At 49.2% G+C, this 25,684-nt stretch overlaps 1 protein-coding gene across 8 annotated transcripts; it reads left to right on the top strand.

Moving 5' to 3' along the window:
- The first annotated feature begins 1,399 nt into the window (after positions 1-1,399).
- Spocd1 (SPOC domain containing 1) lies at positions 1,400-24,205 on the top strand. 8 transcript variants are annotated; one of them, XM_063235970.1, is made up of 17 exons: positions 1,400-1,477; positions 1,768-1,796; positions 1,872-3,123; positions 3,281-3,334; positions 13,612-13,653; positions 14,631-14,807; positions 15,339-15,396; positions 15,631-15,721; positions 16,462-16,621; positions 16,742-16,858; positions 18,624-18,746; positions 20,659-20,761; positions 20,878-21,058; positions 21,303-21,438; positions 21,944-22,033; positions 22,265-22,451; positions 23,371-24,205. In XM_063235970.1, exons 3-17 carry the CDS (start codon positions 1,927-1,929, stop codon positions 24,021-24,023), a joined length of 3,369 nt encoding a protein of 1,122 aa, XP_063092040.1. In that variant the 5' UTR covers positions 1,400-1,477; positions 1,768-1,796; positions 1,872-1,926; the 3' UTR covers positions 24,024-24,205. The 8 variants fall into 8 exon arrangements, with proteins under 8 accessions (XP_063092040.1, XP_063092037.1, XP_063092041.1 ...); XM_063235967.1 differs by having other exon boundaries at positions 1,406-1,477; positions 1,768-3,123; XM_063235971.1 differs by lacking the exon at positions 1,768-1,796 and having other exon boundaries at positions 1,417-1,477.
- The last annotated feature ends 1,479 nt before the right edge of the window (positions 24,206-25,684 follow it).

Here is a 25,684-nt window from a genome sequence, read left to right as displayed (position 1 = left end):
CTGACTCTGATCAATCTTATGTTGCTCTTCTTTGCTTCATCTTGTAGATGTCAGATTGATTTTTCACAGTTCTTTGCTATTTTAAAGATATTTTTCTTTTTGTGGTCAATAACCACAATGCTGTCTTTTAAATCTGATATTCTATCTTTCGATGGAAATTTTGCATATCTGTTTGAATCTGTTTCATGGCTTCCATTTCTTTCCTATAATGGGCATTTTAAAAATCTGAGTCTATCTAGATTGGTTGGGCATCTTTCGTTTTGATCATCATTTCTTTTTTTTTTAAATGAAAAGTTATTTTTGGGTAGCCATCTCAATTTTTTTTTTTTTTTACTTCTGATGTTATTATTTCAAAAAGTTCCAATGTGTGGCTTCTGATTTCTTTTATCTCATTGTGCTCTGGACTTGTCCTGGGTGGGATGGAGGTCTGGAGTTGCATTTTACTTCTGTCTTGTAATTTTCTATTTTGTTTTATTTTCTCTGTTGGTGGTTGTAGATTTCTAATGATAGAAAACTTTATTACTAGCATTGTGGCTTCCTTAGAAATGTCTATTTCTCAGGCATGTTTTCTATGTGTAATTGGTTCTTGGTCTTTGTGTATATCCCAAGAACGTACCCTCCCAATTTATTAAGGATGGGAGATAGCTATCTATTTGGCTTTGCATCCTGCCTTTCATACTGAACTATGGTGATGGTTATTACCTGAGGGCAATCTGTGCTGTCATACAAGGAAAAAAAGCTGATTATATAACATATATGACATCCTGGTTAAAATAGTACAATTACTAAAAACAATTATATTCAGCACAGCCTAGCAACTGGCCAACAGTGCTAACTATTAATTTGGCAGCTTAAGCCATAGGAGCAAGCTATTACATAACAAAATCCAACATATTTCAGGAACTTGTTTGTAGTGAGTTTCACCTTGGTAGATTGATTTCACCCACCACTGTGGGGCCACGCTGGGCTGGAAAAAGATTTTTTCTAAATGAGCTGATATTTCATTAAGGTCAAGAAAGAATTAAAAGATCAAAAGTAAACCAAAGGAAGAGCGAGAAGGGAGAAAGTAGGAAGATAATGAAATAGAAAACACAAGGACAACAAAAACAGAGATTTTTAAAAAGGAAAATACAAATCTACTTCTAAAAGAAAAGAAAAAAGAAAAACCCTCGATAGACTGCCCAAGAGAGAGAGACAGCATGCGTTAATGAATAATGCTAGGAATTACCTCCAAAGCACTCAAAGCCTTTTGTCAACAAGGACCTGATTCTGGAGAGACTGACACTTCCTCTGGGAAGCCCTCGTGAGGGCTAGCGCGCCCTCTGCTGGCGACGAAAAGTTAGTACCCCAGGGAGCCGCCCTGTGCGCTGCACCCCTAACTCCGCCCCTCCCTCCACAAGGCCCCCTCCCGCGCATCACGTGAAGAGGCCTCGCTTGGTTGGGTTGGGTCTCGGGCAGGGGAAAGGTGGAGGCCCAGGTGAGAGTGGCTGTAGCGAGGGTTCCCTGGGTGGGGTGTCAGAATGGAAAGGAGGGGAGTGGGATGGATTGCAGGAATCTTAGTGTCTGCTCCATGTAGAGTGGTTTCGAACTGGGCTCTTAGTTTGGGAGAGAATTCTTGTTTGTTTGTCCATGTCTGTGTGCCCTTGGGTGAGTCACTTAACATCTGCTAAGGCACAGTCTGGTTAGGGGTGGGCATCTCTCTCCCCCTGGGCACCAGGTACTACTGCTGTCCTCATGATGAGCTCTCTTGTCTCTGACTCCACACAGGCCTGCGTTCCTGCTTTTGGCCCTGGCAGGTGGGCAGACATGTCCCAGAAGGGGGATGCGGAGAGCTCCAGCACAGATAACCCTGTTTTCTATACCCGACACAGACACAGAGGCAGGCTTTGCCAGGAGGACGTGGTAGAAGCCAGCTCCGGGCCAGGCATGATGTCAGAGGCCCAGGGTCCAGCTCCAAGCAGGAAGAGAGTCCGCAGCGGGGAGTCCCGTCCAGGTGCCAGCCTGCAGGCTGGGGATGCTGCTGGGGCCAGCAGGGCGGGGTTGGAGCTGCAGGCTGTGGGGCCGAGTCCCAGCCAGCTGCCCCCTGGGCCTGAGCAGGGTAGTGCAGGGTGCTCCAAGAGGCTCCAGGTCTCTCTGTGTGACATCCTATCCACCAGGTGCCTCAGGAATCTTTGTAGCACTTTGCTGGGTCTCCCAAAGAGGGCACTGGCAGACATGGAGGGGCCAGCAGAAGTGGAACTGGCTAGCTGCCCCAGGCCCAGAGGGGTGGGAGGCCAAGGGATGAGTGCTCTGAGTGACAAGGGAAGCTCCACACTGGACAAAGAGAATTTCTCTGAAAGGAGCCTGACACCCTCACCAGGCCCAGCCCCTGAGAGGGCAAGAAGGAAAAGCAGAAAGTCTGGGTCCTGTCCCAAGGGTGGACAAGGGGCTAACGGCTTCTTATGGCTTGATCAGAGCTCTGGTGGGGACAGCCAGTCTTTGGGAGGCTCCCTGGAAGGTGCCGACCTGAGGTCCTTAGGAGGCCCCTGCGGGCATCTGTGTCATGAGGACACAAGGCTCGGAGATCCAGGTGGAAGTCAGGCAGGATGTGCCCCAGGGATTGCAGGGTTTGAGTACTTGCCTGCTGCCGGGTCTGGGGCCCAGCCGGGCAGCCCCCTCAGCTCTCACAGGCTCTGTGCAGATGAGTCCTGCAGTCCAGCCACACAGGACTTCTGGTGGTACAGTGCGCTGTGCCTGGAAGGGCCAGGATGGCCTTCCGCAGAGCAGCAGGAAGTGGAGCGTGTGGAGGGGGCTGGCAGTGAGGAAGGCCTTGCTGCTCCACGGGGCCGGCACGGGCCAGAGGCCCAGCTGGCACCCAGGGAGAACCTAGGGCAAGATCTTGCTGTGCCCTCCGACACTCATGCCTGCTCCCCGGAGCCCTTGGGCACCCTCAGCTTCTCCCCGGAGGCCACTGCCAGCGAGGCCTGCACAGGCCCATTGGCGTGGCGGGAAAGAGGCAAGTGTGCTGAGAAGCTGAGCGGGGACCCAGCATCCTGCACCCGAGAGCAGCCCACAGACAGAAGCTCAGATAACTCCCGCCAGCATAAGCCAGAGAAAGCCAGCCCAGAAGGATGCTCCAGATGGGTAAGTTGAGTCCAAGAGTTTGGGACAGAAAGGGCCAGGGCACCAGGCTTAACTGCTTGCTTGGTGATGGAATTTAACAGAGCTAAGCTCGATGAGCTCCTGATGCTCATTATTGATCACACTTTTATTTCATGTAAACTGATGCCCACCATGACAGGAAGGGGAAAAGAAACTGCATGTACTGGATTCTTATGAAGGTGTTTTGGAGCTGGTAAGTCCAGCTGGGTTCGAAGCTTGCTTCAGCTCACTTCTTAGCTGAATGACCTCCCTTGGGATATTTTTAAATCTTTCTTAAGTTTCCACATCTTGGGGTCGGGGATTTAGCTCAGCGGCACCTAAGCGCCTGCCTTGCAAGTGCGCGGTCGTGAGTTCGATCCCCGGTACCGATTTAAAAAAAAGGAGTTTCCACATCTGTAAACATGGAGATGCTAATGCCAGCTCCATGGGGATTGTTGGCTTAAAGGATAATGCGCCCAGCATGGCACAGCGCACAAGGATGTGGCTTAATGTATGTTAAACTTGCTCTTCCTTTAGAGTTAGCATTTGACTTAAGAGGCATTAACCCCATATAACCAAATGGGGAAACTGAGGCTCAGTGAAATTAAAAATTTCTCCAGGCTCACCCAGCTTCAGAATGAGTGTCCAGCCATGTTCCTGTCCCCACTGCTTCCCTTTCTGTTGGTCTTCTACATACAGTGTGGATGAGTTTGTCAAGCACATCTGACAAGTATATGCAGCAAAGGTGGAGGGTGGCACCGCGTATTGCTGATGAGTATTTTCCAGAGTTGAATTATGGGGCTGGGTATTTAGCTCAGTGGCATAAGCGCCTGCCTTGCAAGCAGGCAGTCGTGAGTTCAATCCCTGGTACAGATAAAAAGGAAAAAGACAAAAAAAAAAAAAAAAAATCAGAGATGAATTATTTTCACGTTTGTGGAATGTATTTTACATGGTAGATATTTGAGTATGATCATCACACGGAGTCCAGAAAGGTGAGGTAACAGATCCAGGGTCGCACAGCAGATGAACGACAGCAAGCACACAGCCCCAGGCAGTCTGTCTTGAGACTGCTGTGCTGCTTGCTCCTACATCATTCATGTCATCAAAACAGTGGTGAGAACAACTCCCATGCCTCCCATGGGCTGGTGTTGCTGCTAAGCACTTTGGCTCCAGTCTTTGTAACAATGCTAGGAAGTAAGTGCTATTGGTGTGTACCTATTTCCCTGGTGTGGACACTGAGGCTCCAAGAAGTGAAATGACTGGTTAAGGCCAAATAGGCAATTAGTAGAGCTGGAATAGGAATCAATGAACTTCTTGTGTGTCTGTTACTATTTGTTCTAGTTATATAAGATAGGGATATAGCTCAGCGGCACAGCACCTGCCTGGCAAGCACGAGGTTATGAGTTTGATCCCTGGCACCAAAATAGATAAATAAATAATAAAAAAATAAGAAGTCAGGGCCAAGGGTTTAGCTTAGTCACACAAGCACCTGCCTAGCAGTCATGAGATGGTGAGTTCAATTCCTGGTATAACAATAAAAATACGATAAAATGTCGTGTCATAGAAGATAAGCATGAGATGACCACCCCCATAATGCCACCATTCAGCACCAATTCCTGTAGACATTTTGGTATGGCTTCTTTCTGCCATCTTTTTCCTATATGTATATGTTTTTGTAACCTAGAATTGGGATCATATGTGTCAAATTTTGTAATTACATTTTTTTGAAATTAAAAAAATTTTGGTGGCACTGAGGATTGAAGCCAGGGTCTTCACACCGAGCTACACCCCCGCCCCCGGCCCTTTTTTGGTTTTTATTTGGAAAACTTGTTTGGAGGTTCCAGCAGAGGGCAGCTGCTTGTGTACCTTGGGCTGAGGAGATGGGACCCCGCCACCAGCGAGGGTTGTCCTCTTGCAGGCGTGTGTGCAGCTTTGGGAGGGACACACGTGGAGCCATGATGGTGAAAAGGGACAGCTGCCTAGCCAGCCAGATCAGGCCAATCAACCCTGGTGATCTCTGCGGTGACAGACGTCTTCAAAGCCAGGTCGCCCACACATCCGTTACTTTTTATTTTTGGATAAGATCTTGCTAGGGTGCCCAGGCTGGCCTTGAACTTGTAATCTTCCTGCCCCAGCCACCCAGAGTGCTGGGATTACAGTTGTGCACCATCATGCTTGGCTATTAATTTTTTATCATCAAAGACAGAAAGACCCTTTTAGTGCCTCCTGGCCACATTGTCCTTTGTCCCGAGAAAACCACTGTTCGTGGCTTGTGTCCTTCCAGCGCCCTTTGTATGGAATTCTGCACAAACATCTGCATGTTGAGCCTTTCTATATGTGAACAGGCTTATACTCTGGCCTGTTGTGCTGGGGCTTGTACTTTGTTTTTTAAGCTCTATAGTATTTCAGGATCTTTCCAAGTTGGCACACATTGTTCTGCCCAATTCTTGCTGCCTATAGACATAATTGTCACATTCACAGGCACTGTCAGGATGAGAGGACGGGCTGGGACTTCCTATTTCCAGCTGCTGTGGTGTGGAGAGCAGAGCCCCTGCATGGGCAGGGTGCCATTCAGTCGTGGCTGTGCCACTATGGAAAGACCTAGGCAAGCGCCTTCACCTTTTCAGGCATTGTTCCCTCACGTGCAAGACGTGGGGACTAAAACTCCTTACCTCACGGGGTAACTGAGGACTAAATGAGATGACACACGTTTGGCCTCTAACACAGTGTGTGGTACAGGGAAAATGCTATGACGTGTTTGTTACCTGTTATTGACAGATGACATATTTTGTCCTGTTGTGAGTAATGCTGGGGCAGACATCCTGGTTCGTTTGGTTTCTCTCCACTTCAGATGTTTAGTTCAGATAGGAGTCCAGGATTGAGATTCCCAGGGCTGCGACATTTGGGGACTGGTTGTTGGAGTGCAGTGGTGCAGCCAGGTCCTGCCTGGCTCGGCTTGCAGCGGCCCACAGCCCTCCTCTCCTCCTCTCCTCCTCTCCTCCAGGCCCATCCTTGACTCTGCCGCACAGCCTATCATCCCGCGCTTCCCAAACAACTCGTTGCCATGGTGACTAGTGCCAGCTGCAGGGAGAAGAATTGAGGCTGGGCTGTGACAGGGACGGGAAGGCGGGTGGTTGAGGACAAGGCTGAGTGGGGTGTGGGCAAACGTGGGCACAGTGCCCAGAGGGTCTGAAGCTCCTTTGAGAGCCCCAGTGCCTCCCCTGGAAGCAGCTTGGTTGGAGGGAAGCAGGGGCAGGCAGAGGCGGCCATGGGAAGAGCTTCTTTTTGAATCCTAGTTGGTTCCCCTGTGAGATGGCGAGCATCCTGGGACCTACAGGAGTTCTTGGTTGTGTTGCATGCTTCTGGCTTGAAATTGAGACTCTTGCGGGGGCTATAGGACAAGAGTCAGCACGTCTTTTTCCTTTGTGTACTGAGCCCTGGAGTGGCCAGGAAGGTCAGGAGCTGCTTTGTGGCAGAGAGAGGAGTGGCGAGGGCAGCTCTGCCAGTAGCCCCTGCTCTGACCTCAGTCTGCCCACCACAGCCAGGGAGGTTCTCATCTCCTCTGGCCCGAGGTATGCGGTCTGCAGCTGCACAGTGCACAGTGTAATTTTCTTGAGATCACACAGATCCTAAGTGTCAGCAGCAGGTATCCCATACCACAGTGTATTTATTTGTTGGCTCCATATGGACATTTGGACTGTTCGCAGTTTTTTCTCTCTCTCCCTCACGTGGTGCTGCTGTGAACAGCTTGGCACATGTTTTATGACATATATGGGCAAGAGGGTATCGAGGAAATATTCCCTGGAAGGGAGTATTGTCCGTTTGCACACATACACATACACATGCACACACACACACACACACACACACACACACACACACACAAACCCACCAGAATTTCTAGGTCATCGGGTACCACATCTTCAGCCTTACTTAAATGGTGCCAGATATTTCCCCAAGTGATTGTAATAAACTCCACCAGCAGTGTATAACTGCTCCAGTGACTCTGCATTGTGACAAATGCTTGATACTGGCAAACTGCATTTTTGCCAAAGTAAAGATATGCTATGTTGTCTCAATATTGTTTTAATTTTGTTTCATTACTAAGAAGAATCTCTTCATGTTAGCCATTCATATTCTTTTGCCATAAATAGGATCTTTTGTTCTTGTTTAACTGTTTATTGATTAGTAGGAGTTGTTTATATATCCTGAATACCACTCCTTTTCAGTTGTATGTTTTGCATATACATTTCCCAGAGTATGGTTTATAATTTTGCTTTCCTTCTAGTGCCCGTTATGAGCAGAAAATCTTTTTTTTTTTTTTGTCTTCTTGACACATTTTTTTTTTTTTGTCTTTTTTCCTTTTTATCGTTACCGGGGATCGAACTCATGACCGCCTCCTCCCAAGGCACTTATGCCACTGAGCTAAATCCCCAGCCCCTTTTTTTGTCTTTATGAGACAGGGTCTCACAGTGCAGTTCAGGCTGGCCTTGAGCTCACTTTGTAGCCCAGGCTGGTCTTGAACTCGAAACGATCCTCCTGCCTCAGCCTCCTGAGTGCTGGGATTACAGGCGTGAGCCACCATGCCCGGCTGAAAGTCTTATTTTTAATGTGGTAACATAATAATGTAAATTTACCATTTTAACAGTTGTAAATGTTAACAGTGGCCCTAAGTATATTCATATTGTTGAACAGCCGTACTTTGGTATTCAGATTTTGGACTGGACACATTTCAAAGTGAAACTTTTGTCGTTTGTTTGATCCTCACTGCGTGAGCTGGAACTTTTCAGTGTTGATGGCTTCAATCATGTGGTACTCATCACCCTCCTGGAACCAAGCAACAGCAAGCTTGGAGGTGCCACCGTGTGAGCGGCATCAGCTTCTTCTCCGTCACTATTTCGTCTTCCCAAACTGACTCTCTGAACCTATTTACCAGTAACTCCCCATTCTTGTTGCCTCCCCACCCCTGGCAACCACAATTTTGCTTTCTATCCCCATGAATTTGACTGTTAGGTATCTTACAAAAGTGGGCCCATACAATAACTGTGTTTTTGTGCGTGTGACTGCTTCGCTTAGTGGGAGGTATCGGAATAGCATTCTGCTGAGCAGATGGTACCCAGTTTGTTTACCCATTCACCCGTCCATCAGTGGGCATTTCATCTTCTGACTGTTGTGAGTAATGCTGTGAAGAAAACTAGCCAACAAGTGTCTGCTCAAGGCCTTGTTTTCGGCTTCTCCTTTGCATATATACTCAGAAGCGAAATTGCAAGAGGAATTCGTATTACCTCAAAAATCTAAATGTATCAGTTATTTCATTTACAGTTTATATTATTACTTAATATGTTTAAAGAATTAATTTCCTATCTGAAGATGTTCTCATGTTTGGCCATTCACAATGGGGTCTATGATCTCCATGGAATGGGTTGATTCTTGTGAATTACATCAGGCGGGGATCCAGTGAGAAGTTTTATGTGGATACACAGTTGTGCCAGCACCATTTACTAAACATTCTTTCTCCCTCGCTCAGATGCATTGCCAGCTCTGTCAAAAATCAAGTCCCTGGGGCTGGGGATTTAGCAGTGTCGGTGAGACACGCCAGTAAGTGTAGGCAGCCTTGAATTTTCTCAGACAGGTGCTCTACTAGAATCTAGGGCAGTGATGGCGAACCTTTTAGAGCTTTCAATAGTACAAACATCTGCTGTGGCACACGTGCCATAGGTTTGCCACCACTGGTCTGAGGTCTTCTTTGGGATGTGGTTAGAAACTGTATTAATGTTTATTCCAATCTCTGTGAACAAAGGTTGAGGCCTAGTCCTGAGGGTGGCTCAGAAGAGCCTCGGTGATAGAGTCTGGGTGGGGAGAGAATCTTAGTCACTAACAAGTCATAAGATACTTTGTCCTGGCTCTAAACAAAAAACAATCACTGATCCTTGGGGTTAACTCTTTTTTTTTTTTTTTTGGTCTTTTTCCTTTTTATCAGTACCAGGGATCGAACTCACGACTGCCTGCTTGCAAGGCAGGTGCTTATGCTGCCGAGCTAAACCTCCAGCCCCAAGTTAACTCTTTTTATTTTTTCCAGCCATCCTGTGTTATCATGCCAAAACACTGACAACAGAGGGCTGGGGGTTTAGCTCAGTGTTGTCAGAGCCTTCCTGGCACGAGGCCATGTGTTTGATCCTCAGTACTGGGAGAAAAAACAGTTGACAATAGTTTCTCAATGTCCCCAGGTACTCATTCACTACCCAGACCTCCAGTAGTCTCATAAAGGTTCTGTTAGTTGACAGTCCATCTTTTATGTCAGGATCCAAATGCGGGCCACACTTTGTACTTGGTTGCTATGTCTTTTACCTCTGCTTTAGCCTGTAGGTTCCCCCATATCTTATTTTTCCCCAGCAACCTGCAGAAAGGAGGTTGTTTGCTGTATAGTTTATTACATCCCTGTGGCATAAACATGATCCTGTCGTGTCTATTTCCTGTAAACCGTTGGTTGTTCCAGAGGGATGACTAGAATTGGATTCAGTTTTTTAGCTCAAGCGACTTTTAGGTGGTTGTGTATTCTTTCCAGCAGAAGCACCTAATGTCTGATTGTACTACTTTATATTTTTTGATGCTTTTCTAAAATGGTAACTCTGAAAATTTGCACACATACACATGCACGCGCGCGCGCACACACACACACACACACACACACACACAAACCCACCAGAATTTCTAGGTCCTAGCTGTTGATGGCATATAAAAAATATGATTGATTTTTGCTGATTGATTTTGTATACATAAATCTCACTGGACTCATTAATTCATATAATTCACCTATTAGGAGTTTTTTTTTCTACATAGACAATCATATGTAGACAAATGACAGCTTTTCTTTGATGCAGACAAATAACAGTTCTGTTATTTCCTTCCTAATCCTTGATGTTTCTGCCTCCCATCCTTACTGTGCTTTTTTTTTTTTTTTTTTTTTTTTTTGTCTTTTTCAATTTTATCAGTACCGGGATCGAACTCATGACTGCCTGCTTGCAAGGCAGGCGCTTATGCAGCTGAGCTAAACCCCCAGCCCTTACTGTGCTTTCTAAAACTGTCAGTATTGGACTGGGGATTTAGCTCAGTGGCATAAGCACCTGCCTTGCAAGCACGTGGTTCGATCCCCGGTACTGATTAAAAAAAAACTGTCAGTATGACATTAACCAGAAACGGTGAACGCAAGAACCCTTAACTTGCTCTGGATTTTAAAGAAAATTTGTTATTGAGTATGATACCTGTTGTGTCTTTCTGTCGATGTCTTTATCAGGTTAAGGAATCTTTCCTCTGTTCCTGGTTTGCTAATTATTCTTGAGTGCATAGTGCGTTTTTATGAAATATGGTTTCATCCGTGTTTTGAGATAATGTGATTTTTACCCTCTAATTTATTAATGTAGTAAATGTAATGAGGTTGTTTTTTCAGTGTTAGATAATCTTGCCTTCCTGGAACAAATCCAATTTGGTAATGTTCTTTTTACATTTTCTGGATTCATGTTGATACTACTTTGTAATTTTTGTATTTCACTTGATGAATTTACAGCCTGAAATGATTTCTTCTCAGGCTAACCTTGTGAGGTGTTCGTACCAAGGTTTTGTGCGTCTCACAGAATGAATTATGGGTTGTTTTCTCTTCCTTTCTCTGGAATGATTTGTCTGAGGTTAGAATTGTTTGGTCTTTGGATATTTTGCGAGCACTGCTGGTTTAAAAAAATCTGAATGAGTGTTTTCTTTCAAGAAAGATGTTTCCTTTTTATTGATTCAGTTATGATTATAGAGGTATATATAAATATATACACACACTTAAGGTGGTTATTCTACTGAATTTCTCTGAGTTCATTGAAGAGAAAGGTTTGTGCTGGTATTGTTCAGACAGTTGAATGCAGGTGTCTTGTGCTCTGGATGAATGATTTGGGGGGACACAGCAATGCATGTCCCATTTCAAAGACTTAGTACAAAAAAAAAGATTAAAAGAATCCTAATAGCTTTGAACTACACACCGAAATGGTAGCATTTTGGATATATTCAATTAAATAAAATAGAAAACTAATTTTACTTGCCTCTTTGTCTTAAATAATACTATGTTACACTTCCTTTGGGCAGAGTGCTAGGGTAAAAAAAATTCAGGTCTTGAAATTTGTTAGTATTTGCTTTATGGCTTAAACTGCGCTTATTTTACATGTATGTTACATGTATACTTGAATATGTTTTCTGTAGTTGTTAGAGGAGTGGTGCTATATACATGTACACGGAGTAATGTTATTTATGTTGTCTTTTTACCCTTACTGATTGTTTTGTTAGCTGGGTTAATAGTTATCCTATATCTGTATATTAGGAGGGATTGCTTGAACTCAGGAGTTTGAAGTCAGCCTGGGAAACATGGCAAGAAAAAAAGAGGAAGAAAAGAAAGAAGGGAGGCGGGGAGAAAGGAAGGAAAGGAAAGGGAGGGGAGGTAGGGGAGGGACAACAGGATATATTATATGAACATTGCAGTGGTGAATTTGTCTTTCTCCTCGTGGTTCTGTCAGTTTTGCTTTACAGTTTTTGAGATTCTTTTTCTAGATGCTTGTAAGTTTACACTTACAGCTTCCTGGTGAAACCGCTTTTCCTTAGATTTTGAGGTCTTTACTTCTAGTTACTTTTGCCCTAAAGTTTGTTTTACCTCATAATAATATAATTACAAAGCCTTATTTTGTTTGATATACTTTTGTTCACCCATTACTTTTTTTTTTCAAATTTTTTTGCATCATTTTGTTTCAGACATAGATCTTTATATATTATCTATCTTTCTTTCGTGGTACTGGGAATCGAACTCAGGACCTTGCGTTTGCCAGGCAGGTGCCGTGTCTCTGAGCTATACCCTTGGCCTCTTTTCTTTCTTTAAAGATTGGTAATTTTTGTAGTTATCCGAAGTATTAGTTCATTTAAGTCTCTTGAGGCTGCTGATTTATTTACGTCTGTTCCTGCCATCTTTTTTGTTTCAACTGTATCTAATATGATATTAAGCCCATACAGAGAGTTTTTATTTGTTTATTTTGAGACAAAGTCTTGCTCTGTGGTTCTCATTATGGCCTTATGCTCATTATGCAGCCCAGGCTGACCTCAAACTCTTGGTGATTCTCCTGCCTCAGCCTCCTGAGTGCTGGGATTACAGGAGTGTACTACCATACCTGACTACATAGTTTAAATTTTAATTATACTTATATTTTGTATTTCTAGAAATTGTTTTTGGTTCCCAAACAAATCTGCCTGGTTTTTTTTTGGGGGGGGGGCGTTGGAGGGTATTTTTCCTTTCATGGAGTTTGACTCCTGTTATTTCTTTAGACATATCATACATGCGTATTTTGTATTCCAGCCTGATACATCCAGCATCTAAAGTCTGCTTATTTTGCTGCCGGTTGTTTTGAGCTGAAACACTGATGTTAGGGAACCCTGAGGACAGGGCTGAGGAAAAGACTTCAAACTGTGAAGGGCTGGTCTTAATATCTTTCCTGCCTTTTTCCTCAAATGTCTCCCATTTTCTTTCTTTCCTCCCTCTTTCTCCTTGCTGATTCAATCTCATGGTTAAAAAAAAAAAGAAAAAGAAATGTGAAAAGCTCCCTCCCAGCACCAGGCCCTTCCCGGCTGGCAGCGGGTGATTAGGTTCTGTGGATACGTCCAGAGACTTCTTATGCATATTCAAGCACACACAAATTTAAAATTTCATTCTCCTGCAACGTAAACGGAAGCCTACTATACATACTGTTTTGTCCTCGCTTTTTAATAAAAAATATGTTTCTTATTATAGAAGAAATACATGCTCATGTTGAATAACATAAATATCCAAGTGTGTACATGCAGAAAATGAAAGTCTCCCTGGAATTTCATTCCCCAGAGATAACTTCTATTACGCATCTATAAATATGTATTTATATAAATGGGCTTATGCAACATTGTTCCTTAACTTGTGGGGTTTTTTTTCTTTTTCTTTTTCTGTCAGTAATACACTGTATGATGTCTTTCACAAATCTTTTCACAGCCTGGTGCTGGGGCCTTAGAGTCAGATAGAACTAGTTCTAACTGGAGCCGTGCAGCTTAGTAGCTCTAAGGCTTTTTCAGAGCCCCTCTGAGCCTCAGTTTCCTCATTTGTAAAGCGGTAGGGTAGAAACAAGTCTTCCTGGTGCTGTTCTGAGCCTTGGTAAGATCATGTATGACGTGCCTCCGCCAGGCCGGCAGCATTGTAAGCCCCCAGTAGCAGGTAGTTTTTATTATGACTCCCTCACTTCTTTTGATGGTCACATTGAGTTTACAGGGTGATGTGTCACTGTTTACTAACTGTTCTCCTTTTGATGGACATTGGATTGTGCCCAGCTTTTCTGTTACCAGGGAAAGCTGTACATCCTTTAAAAAGAGCCTCTTCCTGTGAATTCCCCGCCAGGGGCATCACAGGGCCCTTTGGATTCTAATCTCTGTTTCCTCTTTTGCTCCAAGGAGGAAGCAAACATGCCCTGTGGGGTGAAGCATGTGTGTTACGTAGGTTTTGACTTTCTTGGTCTTGTCCTTCCTCTCTTTGCTCAGGGGCGGTGGGTGGGCAGAAGCAGCCTGTCCCCTGGCCTGCCCCCCTCTGGTGCAGCCCAGGACTCCCCTTTTTCTATGACACTGAAACTTAGATTTCTAGTGTCCCCCATACTTTGCAACTGAGCATTCTATGATCAAGGATTAGTTTTTGGACATATCTCCTTTCAAAACAACATCTGTGGTTTGCAAATAAATTAAAAAAGAGTCATGCTTAAAATGGAATAAGAGGGCTGGGGCTTTAGCTCAGTGGCACAAGCGCCTGCCTGGCAAGCGTGAGGGTATCAGTTTGATCCCCGGTACCAATAAATAAATAAATAAAATGGAATAAAAGCCTAAACAAAGAAAGGGAGAAGAGTACAACAAATTGTATTCTAGCAACCCCTGAACTTCTATCAATTCTGGGAATGTACAACTTCTAGGCTCAAAATTGATACTGAGCAGCCCCAGTCAAATTCTGTAGCTCATTAAAAGACCCAAATGGGCACTGCATCTTAAGTGATCATGGAGGGATTTCTCTCAGGAGCAAGAGAGGAGTGATCAGTAGCCTTTGGGGGGAGGGCATGGCTGCATTGCAGCTGCTTCCTGCTTCCGGGGAGGTACAAAGAGCAAGTTAGTGACCCTGAAAGAGGCATGACTGAGTTTTGAGCAGGAAGAGGTAGATCCTAACGAGAGTTATCTCTGGTGGGAAGAAGGGTGGGAAGAGTCCTAGAGCAGGATCCAGGCAACTGTGACTGTGCCAGGGGCTGGAGGAGACAAGTAGAGGCAGGAACACAAGTCTTCCCCTGGGGTGGAAGCAGTCCACATTTATTGAACCCTTTAAGTGCTAGGTCTTTTGCAGACACTAAGAGGGCAGTGAGCAAGCGGACCTTTCATAGACTGGCCGGTGAGGGGGGCTCTGCGGGGCGGGTTCTGATGTGCTCATCCCCCTGCAGGTGGATTCTGAGACAGGGATCCAGCTGCAGGGGGCCATCCACCACAGCCAGGCTGGGGAACAGCAGCTGCCACAGCTGGAGGCTCTGGAGAATTTTATGGAGGTCAGCTCTGCCTCACCTTCCCAGAAACCCAGAGCCAGGAAAAGGCCCGCAGGACGCGCCCCCACTGGAGGCCAGGTACACAGCCGGCTTCCTCACACAGGTGACATCGCTTAATCCTGCTGGGAAGCCACCCTGAGATTCACAGAGCTCTCACTGAGGCCAGAGAGGTGGCTGCTTCCTGCTCAGGGTCGCACAGAACAGCCAGGCGTGGGTCAGCCCCCAGCTGCCTGCTGGCCAGGCCCAGCGCTTTTTATCTGAATGTGGGAGCTTGGCAGGGAGGGAAAGGCTGGTCCATGGTACATTTGGAGAGGCTACCATCACAGGTCTTCAATCCTGGGTGACCAGCACATCCTGCTGCCCCAGGAGTCCCAGCTGTGTCCTTCAGGAGGAGCAGTGGGGAACCCAGGAAGCCTCTCTGGCGCCTCCCTCCCCCAGAAAAGCTGCGCCTTGCCCCTCAGGGTCCCCTCCCCTGGGACTGAGTGTCCAGGGGTGAGTGTGGCTGTCCTTGTCACATGGCCCCCGGAGCTGCAGAGTGGATCAGGGAGCAGGCAGGACCAGGCAGGAAGCAGTGTCCCCAGGGCCTCAGCTCCTCCCCTCTCGCTTTAGGGTGGCCCAGAGGAGGCTGTGAATGGGGAGCCTCTTCCAGCAGTGGCAGAGGACTCAGGTGAGGGCTGTGGAGGGAGCTGCGGTGAGTGGGAGGATTCAGGGGCCAGGTGGCCCTACTGGAGTTGTTTTGTTCCTGTCCTCATGGGCCTAAAGTCCCTTCACAAAGAAGTGAGGGCTGCTGGCTGGTTGTGCCCAACTCCCAGACCTATGGGGGACCCTTTGCTTGTCTGCCTCAGCCCCTCTGGTCTGCCCCTCTTCACACCCTGGAGCACTTAAGTCTCTGTCCCCACAGCTCAGCTGCAGCCTGGAGAGGAGACAATTGCCCCGGATCTTGACATACGGGGCACTGTGGTCCGTGTCCTGTGGAAGGCGCTGTGGAGTCGGTAAGGCCTTGACCCTGCTTCCCCACACAGTGCTGACTGCTGTCCCGGGGCTGCTGGCTCCTGGGCGAGGCCTCATCCTGAGGGCTTCTGTGTGCGCTTAACCTGGTTCAGCAGCTCAGAGCTCGGAGCTGCTGGCGGAGAGCTGACATCTGAACCCAGTGTCCCTGGCCTCAAGATCTTGCCTTCCCTTTAGCTGCTGTCTATGATACTGCAGCGCTGTGTCTGCTCAGGTCCTGTGGGTGTCTCTGGAACAGATTCTTCCAGGCACAATGAGCCCGTGAGAGATGGAAATGAGAGCTGTCATTTACTGATGGTGGAACCAAGGCTCAGCGAGAGCAGAACCCTGCAGAGGCCACGCGTCACATCAGTGGCAGACTCAGGATAGACTCCATCCTCCCCCTGCCTGGTGCCCTAAACCCTTACCTCCCCTCCTCACATTCCCCAGCTCCCGGGGGCAGGGGCCGGCAGAGCGTGGGCCGAGGCATCTGGTTTGGAATCTTGCTTTGCCACTGGTCAGGGGAGCCGGGGCAAGGCTCTGGTCTCCCCACCTCAGCCACCTGGAAAGGGAGAGCCCCCATATTTCTTCCTCACAGTGTGTGGGTCAGACTAACCAGGCCCTGTAGGAAAATACTCATAACAGAAGCAACATGGCCTGGATCCTGTTCCCACTCACATGTCTCCCCTGGGGCCTGGATAACCATGGTCATCATGTGACCTCAGCCCTGCCATTGTGCCCACAGCAGTCAGAAGCTTTCCGACCTGGGGCTGAGTGAGGAGGCGGTGAAGGGCATCGCTGCTGACATCGAAGCAGCCCTCTTTGACCTCATGCAGGGCACCACCTACCGCTACAAGACCAAGTATCGCACCCTGCTCTTCAACCTGCGTGACCCCAGGAACCCAGTTAGTAGGGCTTAGGCCCCAGTGTAGGGGTGGGGGGAAGCCAGGCCCTGCCTCTAGGGCTTTGCATGGGGTGGCAGTGCTGAGCATGGTGTGCGTGGCCTCTGCACCCCGTCCCTGCAGGACCTGTTTCTCAAAGTGGTTCATGGAAATGTCACCCCCCATGACCTGGTGCGGATGAGCTCAGTCCAGCTAGCCTCCCAGGAACTGGCCCGCTGGCGGGACCAGGAGGAGAAAAAGGTGAGCTGTGTGGAGCCGAGGGACAGCAAAATGGAGGGAGAGGATGGCCCAGGAGCAGCGGGGAGAGAGCAGAGTGGGAGGCAGATGGAGAGGCAGGGAAGCACCAGGCAGAGAAACGGAACCGGAACCGAGGAGAGAAGGCAGGTCGGGTGGGGCAGTCAGGGACCCTCCTAGTAGACAGGTAGGAAAAGAGGTGGGAATCAAGGCAGTGGGGAGACAGAGCACTCTGCTCTGCGGGAGGTGGCGCTTGGTTTCCTGTGGAGCCCAACTGTATAAGGAGGTGGGGCAGGAGCATAACCAGAGGTGGCCCAGAGCAGTGATGGCACACATTTTAAAGCTTTCAGTGGTACAAACAGCCCACTGGGCACTTGTGCCATAGGGTTGTCAGCACTGTGCTGGAGTCTCAAGTCCAGGGTGGGAAATCAGGGACTGTCCCCTCCCCCTCCTCCCAGCCTCAGTAACCTCAGAAAAAGCTGCTTGTCTTCCTAGTGTCCCGGGCGTGGGCACCCCCACAGTCCCCACACTCCGTCATGCCCCTGTAAACACTGGGGCCTGGAGTTCTCAGGCACAAGGAAAGTGTGGGCTGAGCTGGCTCTGGGAAATGTTCACCTGAAGCTTGATGATGGCCACCTGATTATGGCTGAGGCCCCGGAACAGGGCAGGGTGCTGAGGTGCTGATCCAGAAGATACTGTGCTTATCAGAATTCATAACCAGAGTCCACTAGGTGAATTCATCCACTCATGGCTGAGCTTCTGTCCAGGCACCGTGAAGGGCCAGGGGCAGGACCGGCTATTTGTCAGGGTCGATGCAGCATGAAAATGTCAGGCTCCATGTTCAGCAACCATGAAGAATTTCAAGATGATAACGGCAATACATTAAACTGAGCTTGGGCCCTACTAAGTGCAGGGTCCTGTGTGACTGTGTGAGTCCCAGCCCTTGAAGCTGAGCTCTCAAGGAAATAGGACCTCTTTCCTCCAGGATTGTTGGAAAAGAAGTGAGCCTTTGAGAAACATTCCAGGCAGGGTGACATTGATCAACAATGAGAATCACAGCCAGCATTTACTGTGAGCCTCCGCATAGGCCAGGCTCTCTGCATGTGCTGTCTATCTATCTATCTATCTGTCTATCTATCTATCTATCTATAATCTATCTATCTATCTATGTATCTATCTATCTACCTATCTCTATCGTTTTGAGAAAGGGTTTCACTATGCAGTTCAAGCTGGCCTTGAACTCACTTTGTAGCCCAGGTTGGCTTTGAACTCTTGGCAAACCTCCTGCCTCAGCCTTCTGGGTTGTGGGATTACAGGTGTGCACTACCACACCTATCTTGCATGTACTATTTAATGTAATGCTCTTAATTTAATCACCAGTGAACAGATAAGCAGGTTTAAGCAGAGTGCTGACCCAAGGACATAATACCTTCTTTTTTAACAGCCCACTGAAAATTTCTTTTCTGCCTCGGCCTCCCCAGGGCACAGGGGAAGGCATGATCAGAGAGAGAATTGCAGGGGAAAGAAAAGTCCAGAAAGGCTTCCTTAGGAGGCAGATTTTGAGCTGAAGGGTGAATGAGCTGAGTCTGTGGAGAGGCAGGGCTGAGGGTGGTCAGCTTTCAGGTGCGAGGAGCAGTGGAAGCATGCAGGGAGCCAGGGAGGGGGCTGATATGGGTGGGAGCCCAGCAGAGGGTCTTCTAGGGAGAAAGGAGCTTCTGGGCCTTTAGTACTGGCCAGAGACGGTGATCACATGCTGAGCTGGCCTCCTCAGGGACTAGAGAGCATTGTGCAGCAACAGAAGGAGCCATGTGGACTTCCGGTCTCCAAACTGACCCACAAGGGTGAGGTGGAGATTCCACGGGACATGGACCAGATGCTGATCCTGGAAGACCTGGTAAGTGGGGCCTGAGCTGGTGCTGGGTGGGTCCATGCTCAGGGACCCTCACCCCACTAACTGAGTGGCTGTGCTTATGGTAAAATGGGGATAGTGACCCTTTCTTCCCAGGTTCCAGGCAGGCATGGCCGGGTCTCTCCATACCTCCTTTGTGCAGTGATTTTTTTCAGCTGTAAGTAAGAGGTTTGGTGTATTTGGTTGATTGGAGCTGGACTGGGCAAAGACCCACTAAGCACCCAGGCCAGTTGGGCCAGAACTTGCCCTGGCTCCTGGAGGAAGACCCAGAGTCTAGGCCTTCCCACACCCCCAGGAATGGGCTCATCCTATGCCTTCCTGCCCCAGCTCGATCTTGCACAGAGCTTGATATAGAGGCCCAGCAGCCCCAGAATCCATGAGTGGGACACCTACAGCTTCCCTGTGGCTCGCATCAGTTTCTCTCAGAAGAAGGCCGCTCTGGCTTGGTTTGGGTGTTCCCAGTGTCAGATGTCACTTGGCTCAGGACGGTCCTGAACCTTTATTTGTGTATTCAGTACACATTTATGGAGTACCTGCTGGATGATGGGCACTGGGAGATGGCAGTGAACGTGATAAATGAAAGTCCCTGCTTCCCACCTCTTACCCTGACATCCAAGCCAAGGAGAACCACGGCCTGTGCACAGCCGTGCCCTGAGCTTGCCAACCAATGCCAAGCCAAGTTTCCTGAATAAATCCATCCAATGCCAAGCCAAGTTTCCTGAATAAATCGAGTGTCAGTGTAGGGGAGGAGCCGGGAAGACTAGAGAGAAGCCCTCAGTCCTAGGAGAGAGGAGGAAAGGAGCAGTGCAAAAGGAAAGTGACACACAGTAACAATCTTTTCTCCACTGGACTCCTGCTGTGTGCCCCTTTTTACCAGCAGCACCTCACTCAAACCACTGAGTGGCCTACCTGGTCAGGGCTGAGGCTGCGCCCTTTCCGTGATGAGGAATTGGAAGCCATTGGCCTGGGGTCATGCAGTGGGCTGTGAGATTCCAACCTGGGCCTCTGGCTCCATCACCTGTGCCGTGGCACTGCTCTTGAGGTGGTTACAAGGCGAGGTTAGAGTTTCAGAATCCTCTTAAACCTTCCTAAAGCAATGTGGACGTGTGTGGGTCTATAGCTATTTCTGTTACGAAGAAAAAAGGATTTGGCCCTGGACGTTGAGTCTTTTGAGGGAGGGGTGGTGCTGGGATTTAATCCAGGACCTTTGCATTGAGCTCACCATCAGCCCTGTTTTTATTTTTTGAGGCAGAGTCTCACTGAATTGTTTGATTGCCCGTGCTGGGCTCAAATTTTCAATCCTCCTGCCTTAGCCTCTCAGGGTACTGAGGTCACCGGTGTGTATCACCTTACCTGACTATCAAGGGTCTTTAAAATGATCTCTCTCCCTGATTTGTCTTTCCCTTCTGAGAACTTGACCCAAGGAAAGAATGTAGAATTTGGGAAAATATTTTCTGTGTGAAGATGTCCTCAAGTGTTAGGCCTCGTAGTGAAAACCCAGAAATGGCCCAGAGATGATAGAGGTGACATGTACACTCCAGCCCGCTCACCAGGGGTGCCACTCGGGTTAGATAACGTGGCAAAGGCCTCTGCTACAACTGATGGACAGAATAAGGGTACGAAGTTAAATGTTTGACCCTAGCTATGTTGGCATAAGGACCCTTCCCAGTCTTGTGCATAGAGGAACCGTCATAAAGGAACATCAGCTGTTACCTGAATAGTATAAGAGTGATTTTTCAATTTTTTGTATTTTTCAATTTTTTTAACAAGTTCATAGTATTTTGTGATTAGAGTGTTAAGAAAAGAAACTGCATCCTGCAGCTCTCTACCCATGGGGCTCCATCTCACTGAGTCCCCCACCTTTCTGTTTGTTCCTTTCTCCACCTCTGTATTGCAGGGCGCCGTGGCATTCGGAGACTGTGGCCTGCAGGCCCTGCCTGCCCTGCTGGAGAAACAACATGCTCACCATTTCCTGGACCCCGACTGCCACATTTGTGCAGGTGGGGGAGAGGGGTGCAGGGCGCAGGAGTGGTCCTGCTTCAAGCCCGGGCTCTCAGTGCTGGGATGGCTTCCACCTCTGCCTGCCTGTTTCAGCTCTTGCCTCTGTTGCTTGCAGAGTCTCTAAATGAGTTGCCAGGTTTCTCCAGAGCCTCTGGGAACAGGGGGGACAGTGTCTTCCAGAGGGTCCCAAGCACAACTCCTGTGTCCTCTCCAGAGTTGCCCAGAGCCAGGGAGACACCGCCCATGGAGCCCCAGGACAAGTGTGGCCTAGAGCTGGGAGGTGACAACCCTGAAGGGTGAGTGGAGGAGTCCACCAGCTGTGGTGGCAGACACACAGCACAGGCTTCTCTTTACCATCGCAAATCTTTCTGCCTCAGTTTACCCATGTATACAGTGGAACAGACTGACCCAGTTATTCCCTGCCCAAGGCCATCCCTGGGCCAGTGTTGGTCCTTGTAGTGGTGACACAGAACCTGCTCTGAAAAGGAAGGTGGTCCTGATGACCCATTCTACTAACCCTGCCTGTCTCTTTTCCTCTAGGCACCAGGTGTCTGCTGGGCCCACAAAGACCCCACCCAGCCCACCTCCCTGGGAGGGGACACTTGACATGTTCTCCATCAAGCGATTCCGGGCCAAGGCCCAGCTGGTCTCGGGACACAGCTGTCGGCTCATCCAGGTTTGCCTGCCTTGCTCTCCAGGGGTCCCCTCACACGCTCCTCAGTGAGCTTTTGTTCATTGACCCGTGTATTCTGTTACTCACGGTACCCGCTCTGTGCCTGGCCTTGTGCTAGGCATCAGGACAAATGAGACACCAGCCCACTCCTGGGGAGACATAGAGGGTGAAGCATTTTAAAGCATGAGGGGCTTAGGAGCCACATCCGGTACCTTTTGGCCCAGGGGAGAGAGTTTGAAGTTATTGTTGAATAACTGAACGATCAGCTAAAGTGTTGGGCGAGGGTGGCAGGTCAGCAGAGGGAGAGAAGGGCTTTTGAGATGTTGCAGGAGTTTGGGTAGGACAGGCTCCGGACCTGGAGTGATTGGAGCGCTCTGGGCAGGCACTGAGGGTTATGATGCTGCCTACCCACCTTCCTGGCTTCCGGCCTCAGCCTTCCAGGTGGCTGAGAATGAGTTTGCCTAAAAGGAGGGGGAGCTGGGGGCTGAGGCCACTCACCTGTCCCCAGGCTCTGCCCGAGGTGATTCGCTCAGCAGGCTGCATTTCCCCCTCCACCGTCTGGGACCTTCTGACCAGCGTGTCTCCAGCAGAGGCCAAGGTAACTGCCCACTCGCGGGCACCCTCTTCACTTGGCCCCTCTTCACCCCCTCACTCCCTCTCAGTCTCTGGTAGAGAAGGTTGGTTTGGGAAACACAGGTCTAGGTCCAACTGCAGACCCTGTGCTTCCTCTCCTGGAAAATGCAGATGGTTCCTATGGGGTTCTCAGAGGCTTAGATGTCTCCAGACAGAGAATCACTGCTCCTCAGCTGCCCTCCTCCTGCACCTGCAGGACATCTCCGTGGTCAGACTGTGTCCCCAGGGCACTCAGGACATCCACAACTGCCGCCTGCTCTACTCCTACCTCAATAACAAGCAGTGTCATGGACTGACCTCCGTGCAGCACGTGGGGGTGGTGCTGCTGCCCCTGCCTGCCTTCCAGCCACTGCCCCCCAGACTGCGCCTTCTGGGTGGCCCAGGTGAGTGCCCAGTGCCCGCAGCAGACCTGCCTCCCCTGGCTTGGTGTGCGGACTGGGTGGTGTTGACAGTCAACTGTGCCCCCGCAGGGACGGGCACATCTCAGAAGGGAATGCCTGACACATGCAGAGGGGACAGAGAGAACAGTAAAAGCTCAGGCTAGGGGTGTGGCTCAGAGCAGGGCGTTGGCCTGGCATGTGTGCCTGTGGGTTTGACCCTTAGCACTGCCAGCAAAATAACTGATACTTGAATGTTACTGTGTCCAGCCATCGTTCTAAAAGCTTTACCTCCTTGAAGTCGTCATCTTTTTCTTTTTCTCCTCTTTCTCCTTCTCTTCTTTCAGTGTTGGCTTTTGATCCCTGGGACTCATACATGCTAAGCCCCCAGCCCTTTACCTACATGCATTCCTATAGTCTCAGAATAGCCCTCTCAGAGCTGTGCTCCTAGATTCTCTGTTTCACAGATGAAGAAACTGAAGTAGGAAAAAGGTAAATGACTTGCCCTAAAATCATGGAAGCAGAGCCAAGCTCACACTGGGGCAGCTTGGCTCCCAAAACTGGTTCCTGAGCACCCCACTACACTGCTTGTCCAACTAGAAGCTTTGGGAGAGCCAGATTTGACCCAGGGGCAGATGACCTTTTTGGGCGGCATGTCCTTCACTAACGAGGAAGACTTTGAATCCACAGAGCCTCGGAGTCAATCTCCCATGCCCTGCCATCAGCCAGAAGAACCTTGATCTTGCTGAGACTAAATCTTCCCAGATAGGCACATCCTTTCACTCTCCTGGCCTCCCATGGCTCCTTGCTCACTGCTGGGAAACTCTGCTTGGGATATAAACTCCAGACTGTGGCAGAGACAATGCAGCTTTGGGGGTTGTGTTGTCTTCCCATTTGTCCATGGATCTTTCTCTTCTTTCCTCAGGTCTGGAAATCACTCATTCAAGCCTGCTGCTGGCTGTGTTGCTCCCCAAAGAAGGGCTTCCCAACACAGCCGTGTCCAGAACTGTGTGGAGGAAGGTTCGCAAGAGAGTATCCTTCAAGGAGAAAGTGGAAATCAGAGTCTACCAGCCAGAGGACAGAAAGACAGACGTGACCCTGCAGCAGAACCAGGACAAAGGCAGCCTGTCTCCAAGGAGAGTTTGTGCTTGGCCGAAGTTCCCCAGAGTCAAGGGGAAACCATGGGCAGAGTCTGAAACCCAGCAATGTCATGACCGAGAGAAGCAGTCTCCAAAACCAGGCTGGTGCCAGCCTCAACATCCCTGTTTAGCAGTGCCCGCTGCCAATGACTTTGGTTATGGCCAGTACGACCACAGGGCCTCTTGCCCCTACCAAGTCCTAGTTCAGAACCTCAAGACCCTGGTGACTATTACTTGCCAACTCCAAGCCTCACTGATCCCCTCGGGCCAGGATCCCCTTCTCCCATCCCTTACAGCATTTCCTCAGCCCCCTGCTGCCCCAGGGACTTACGGCCTGTGCTGCCAGTCCCCCACAGCTGCAGAGATCCCTGACCCTGCTCCTAATCCCTCCTTAGGCCCTACAGTTGGCACGAAATGTCCCTTTCCTAGAAAGGCGTGACCCCAGTTACCCTTTAGAACGGGTTTTGATTCCCCTTCTAGTGCTGAACCAGGGAGAGGTGGGGGTAGATGCAGCGGGTAGAGGGAGGGAAGGGTCAGCTTTTCCTATCTGTCCTGTTTATTTCCTGTTCTATAGTCTGTTTGGTATTGGATTTTGGTTTAATAAAGAATTTGGCAGAGCTAGGGTTGCATCTGCTGGCTGATTAGTAGAGACTGTAGTCCCAGCCAAATGGTTAGAGTGTCTCTGGGAATTTTTTGTGTACAAATGTGGGACCTTAGCAATGGGTCCCAAACCATCACTGTGCTCCAGAGCACAGCTATTGCCATGGGGGCATCTGGAAGCATTTTGCAGATATTAACTAAGGGGAAGGATAAGTGATGGAAGAGCAGGCAGGACCAGGCTGTGGAGAGGGAGAGAAGTGGATGGAGGCTTTTGAAGGGGACATGGGCACCTAGAGATGGCTAGGGAGAAAACAGAAGGCAAGGTGCAATGGTTTCTGAACTTCTCAGTACCAAGACAGCCCGCTCCATCAACAGGAAACTAGCACCAAATGTCACCCTAGTCCCTGTGTGTGCACCTGTGGGTACCCGTGCCTGTCTGATTGCATGTTTGGGTATGGTCTCTGTTGTAGGTGACTACTTTCTCTTGTCAGCTCCTAGAAAGGTACTGGAGAAAGGCAAGGGTCTAGACCTTGAGAGTTGGAGGCTGATCCTAGGGTTGAAAAGTGCTGCTCGGTGAGCAGAAGCAGAGGCTATAATGGTAAGGTGTCTTAAGGTGTTGGTCCTGGCCAGAGCGCTCAGTCTGGGGACTGAGCTGGGGGTGAGCTGGTCATGGCTAGACACTCCAGGGGCGAAAGCCTCGGCAGGACGCCACTTTTCACCCCAGAGCCTGGAGGGTGTCGCCTCTGCTCTCCTTTTCTCCAAGTCCACCCGTGTGTGGGCTTCGCTCTAAACACCGGTGGACTAAGAGGGCTACCGCAATCTGGGGGAGCCCCTCTTCCTTACGCCACGTGCTCTATGCTGCCCTACCCGCAGCCGACAGCAGAGGGGGCCCTCAGCCTTGGGATGGAGGTTGGGGCTGGCAGGACGGAGGCCGAGCTGGGGGCAGGGTGAGAGAATTTAGGAAGGGCTGGCAGAGGGGTGAGGATGGAGTACAGGTGGGGGCAGGGAGAGGAGCTGATCGGGTGAACCTGAGAAGGGAGCGGGAGCTCCTTCGGGAACTTTTCTGGCTTGGAAGGGCAAGAGAACCACAGCCTCCGCGCTGTATGCAAATTACGCGAATTACTATGCAAACCTGCAGCTTGATTCTGAGTCCGCAACTTGGGTGGTTTTCCTCACGCAGTCGGGGCGGGAAGACTGCAGTGCATCCCTCTCCTAGGCTGGCGCTTGCTCCCTCCCGGGGCATACAGGGAAGACAAACTGTGGCCTCTGGGGAGGGCCTTCCTTCCCGAGCTTCAGTTTGCCCCTCTGTAAATAGGGATGTTAACGCAGACCCTTAATACTTTGCTCTAGGGAAAAGGGCTCTGGGTGAACTCCGAAACCCTAGAAGTGGTCTGTCTAGAAGTGGGAACTAAACCACACGACCCCCACTCACATTCTAGCATTTGTCCACAAGCCTTTTTCCTTTCTTTTGGAAAGGACCCGGAGCGCAGTTTAGGCATG

Source organism: Cavia porcellus, unplaced genomic scaffold (assembly GCF_034190915.1).
Source record: "Cavia porcellus strain 051 isolate PalLab524CR breed Dunkin Hartley unplaced genomic scaffold, mCavPor4.1 scaffold_25, whole genome shotgun sequence".
Taxonomy (NCBI): Eukaryota; Metazoa; Chordata; class Mammalia; order Rodentia; family Caviidae; genus Cavia; species Cavia porcellus.
Note: the sequence above shows the minus strand (reverse complement) of the source record. Positions and strands in the feature narration are given on the sequence as shown.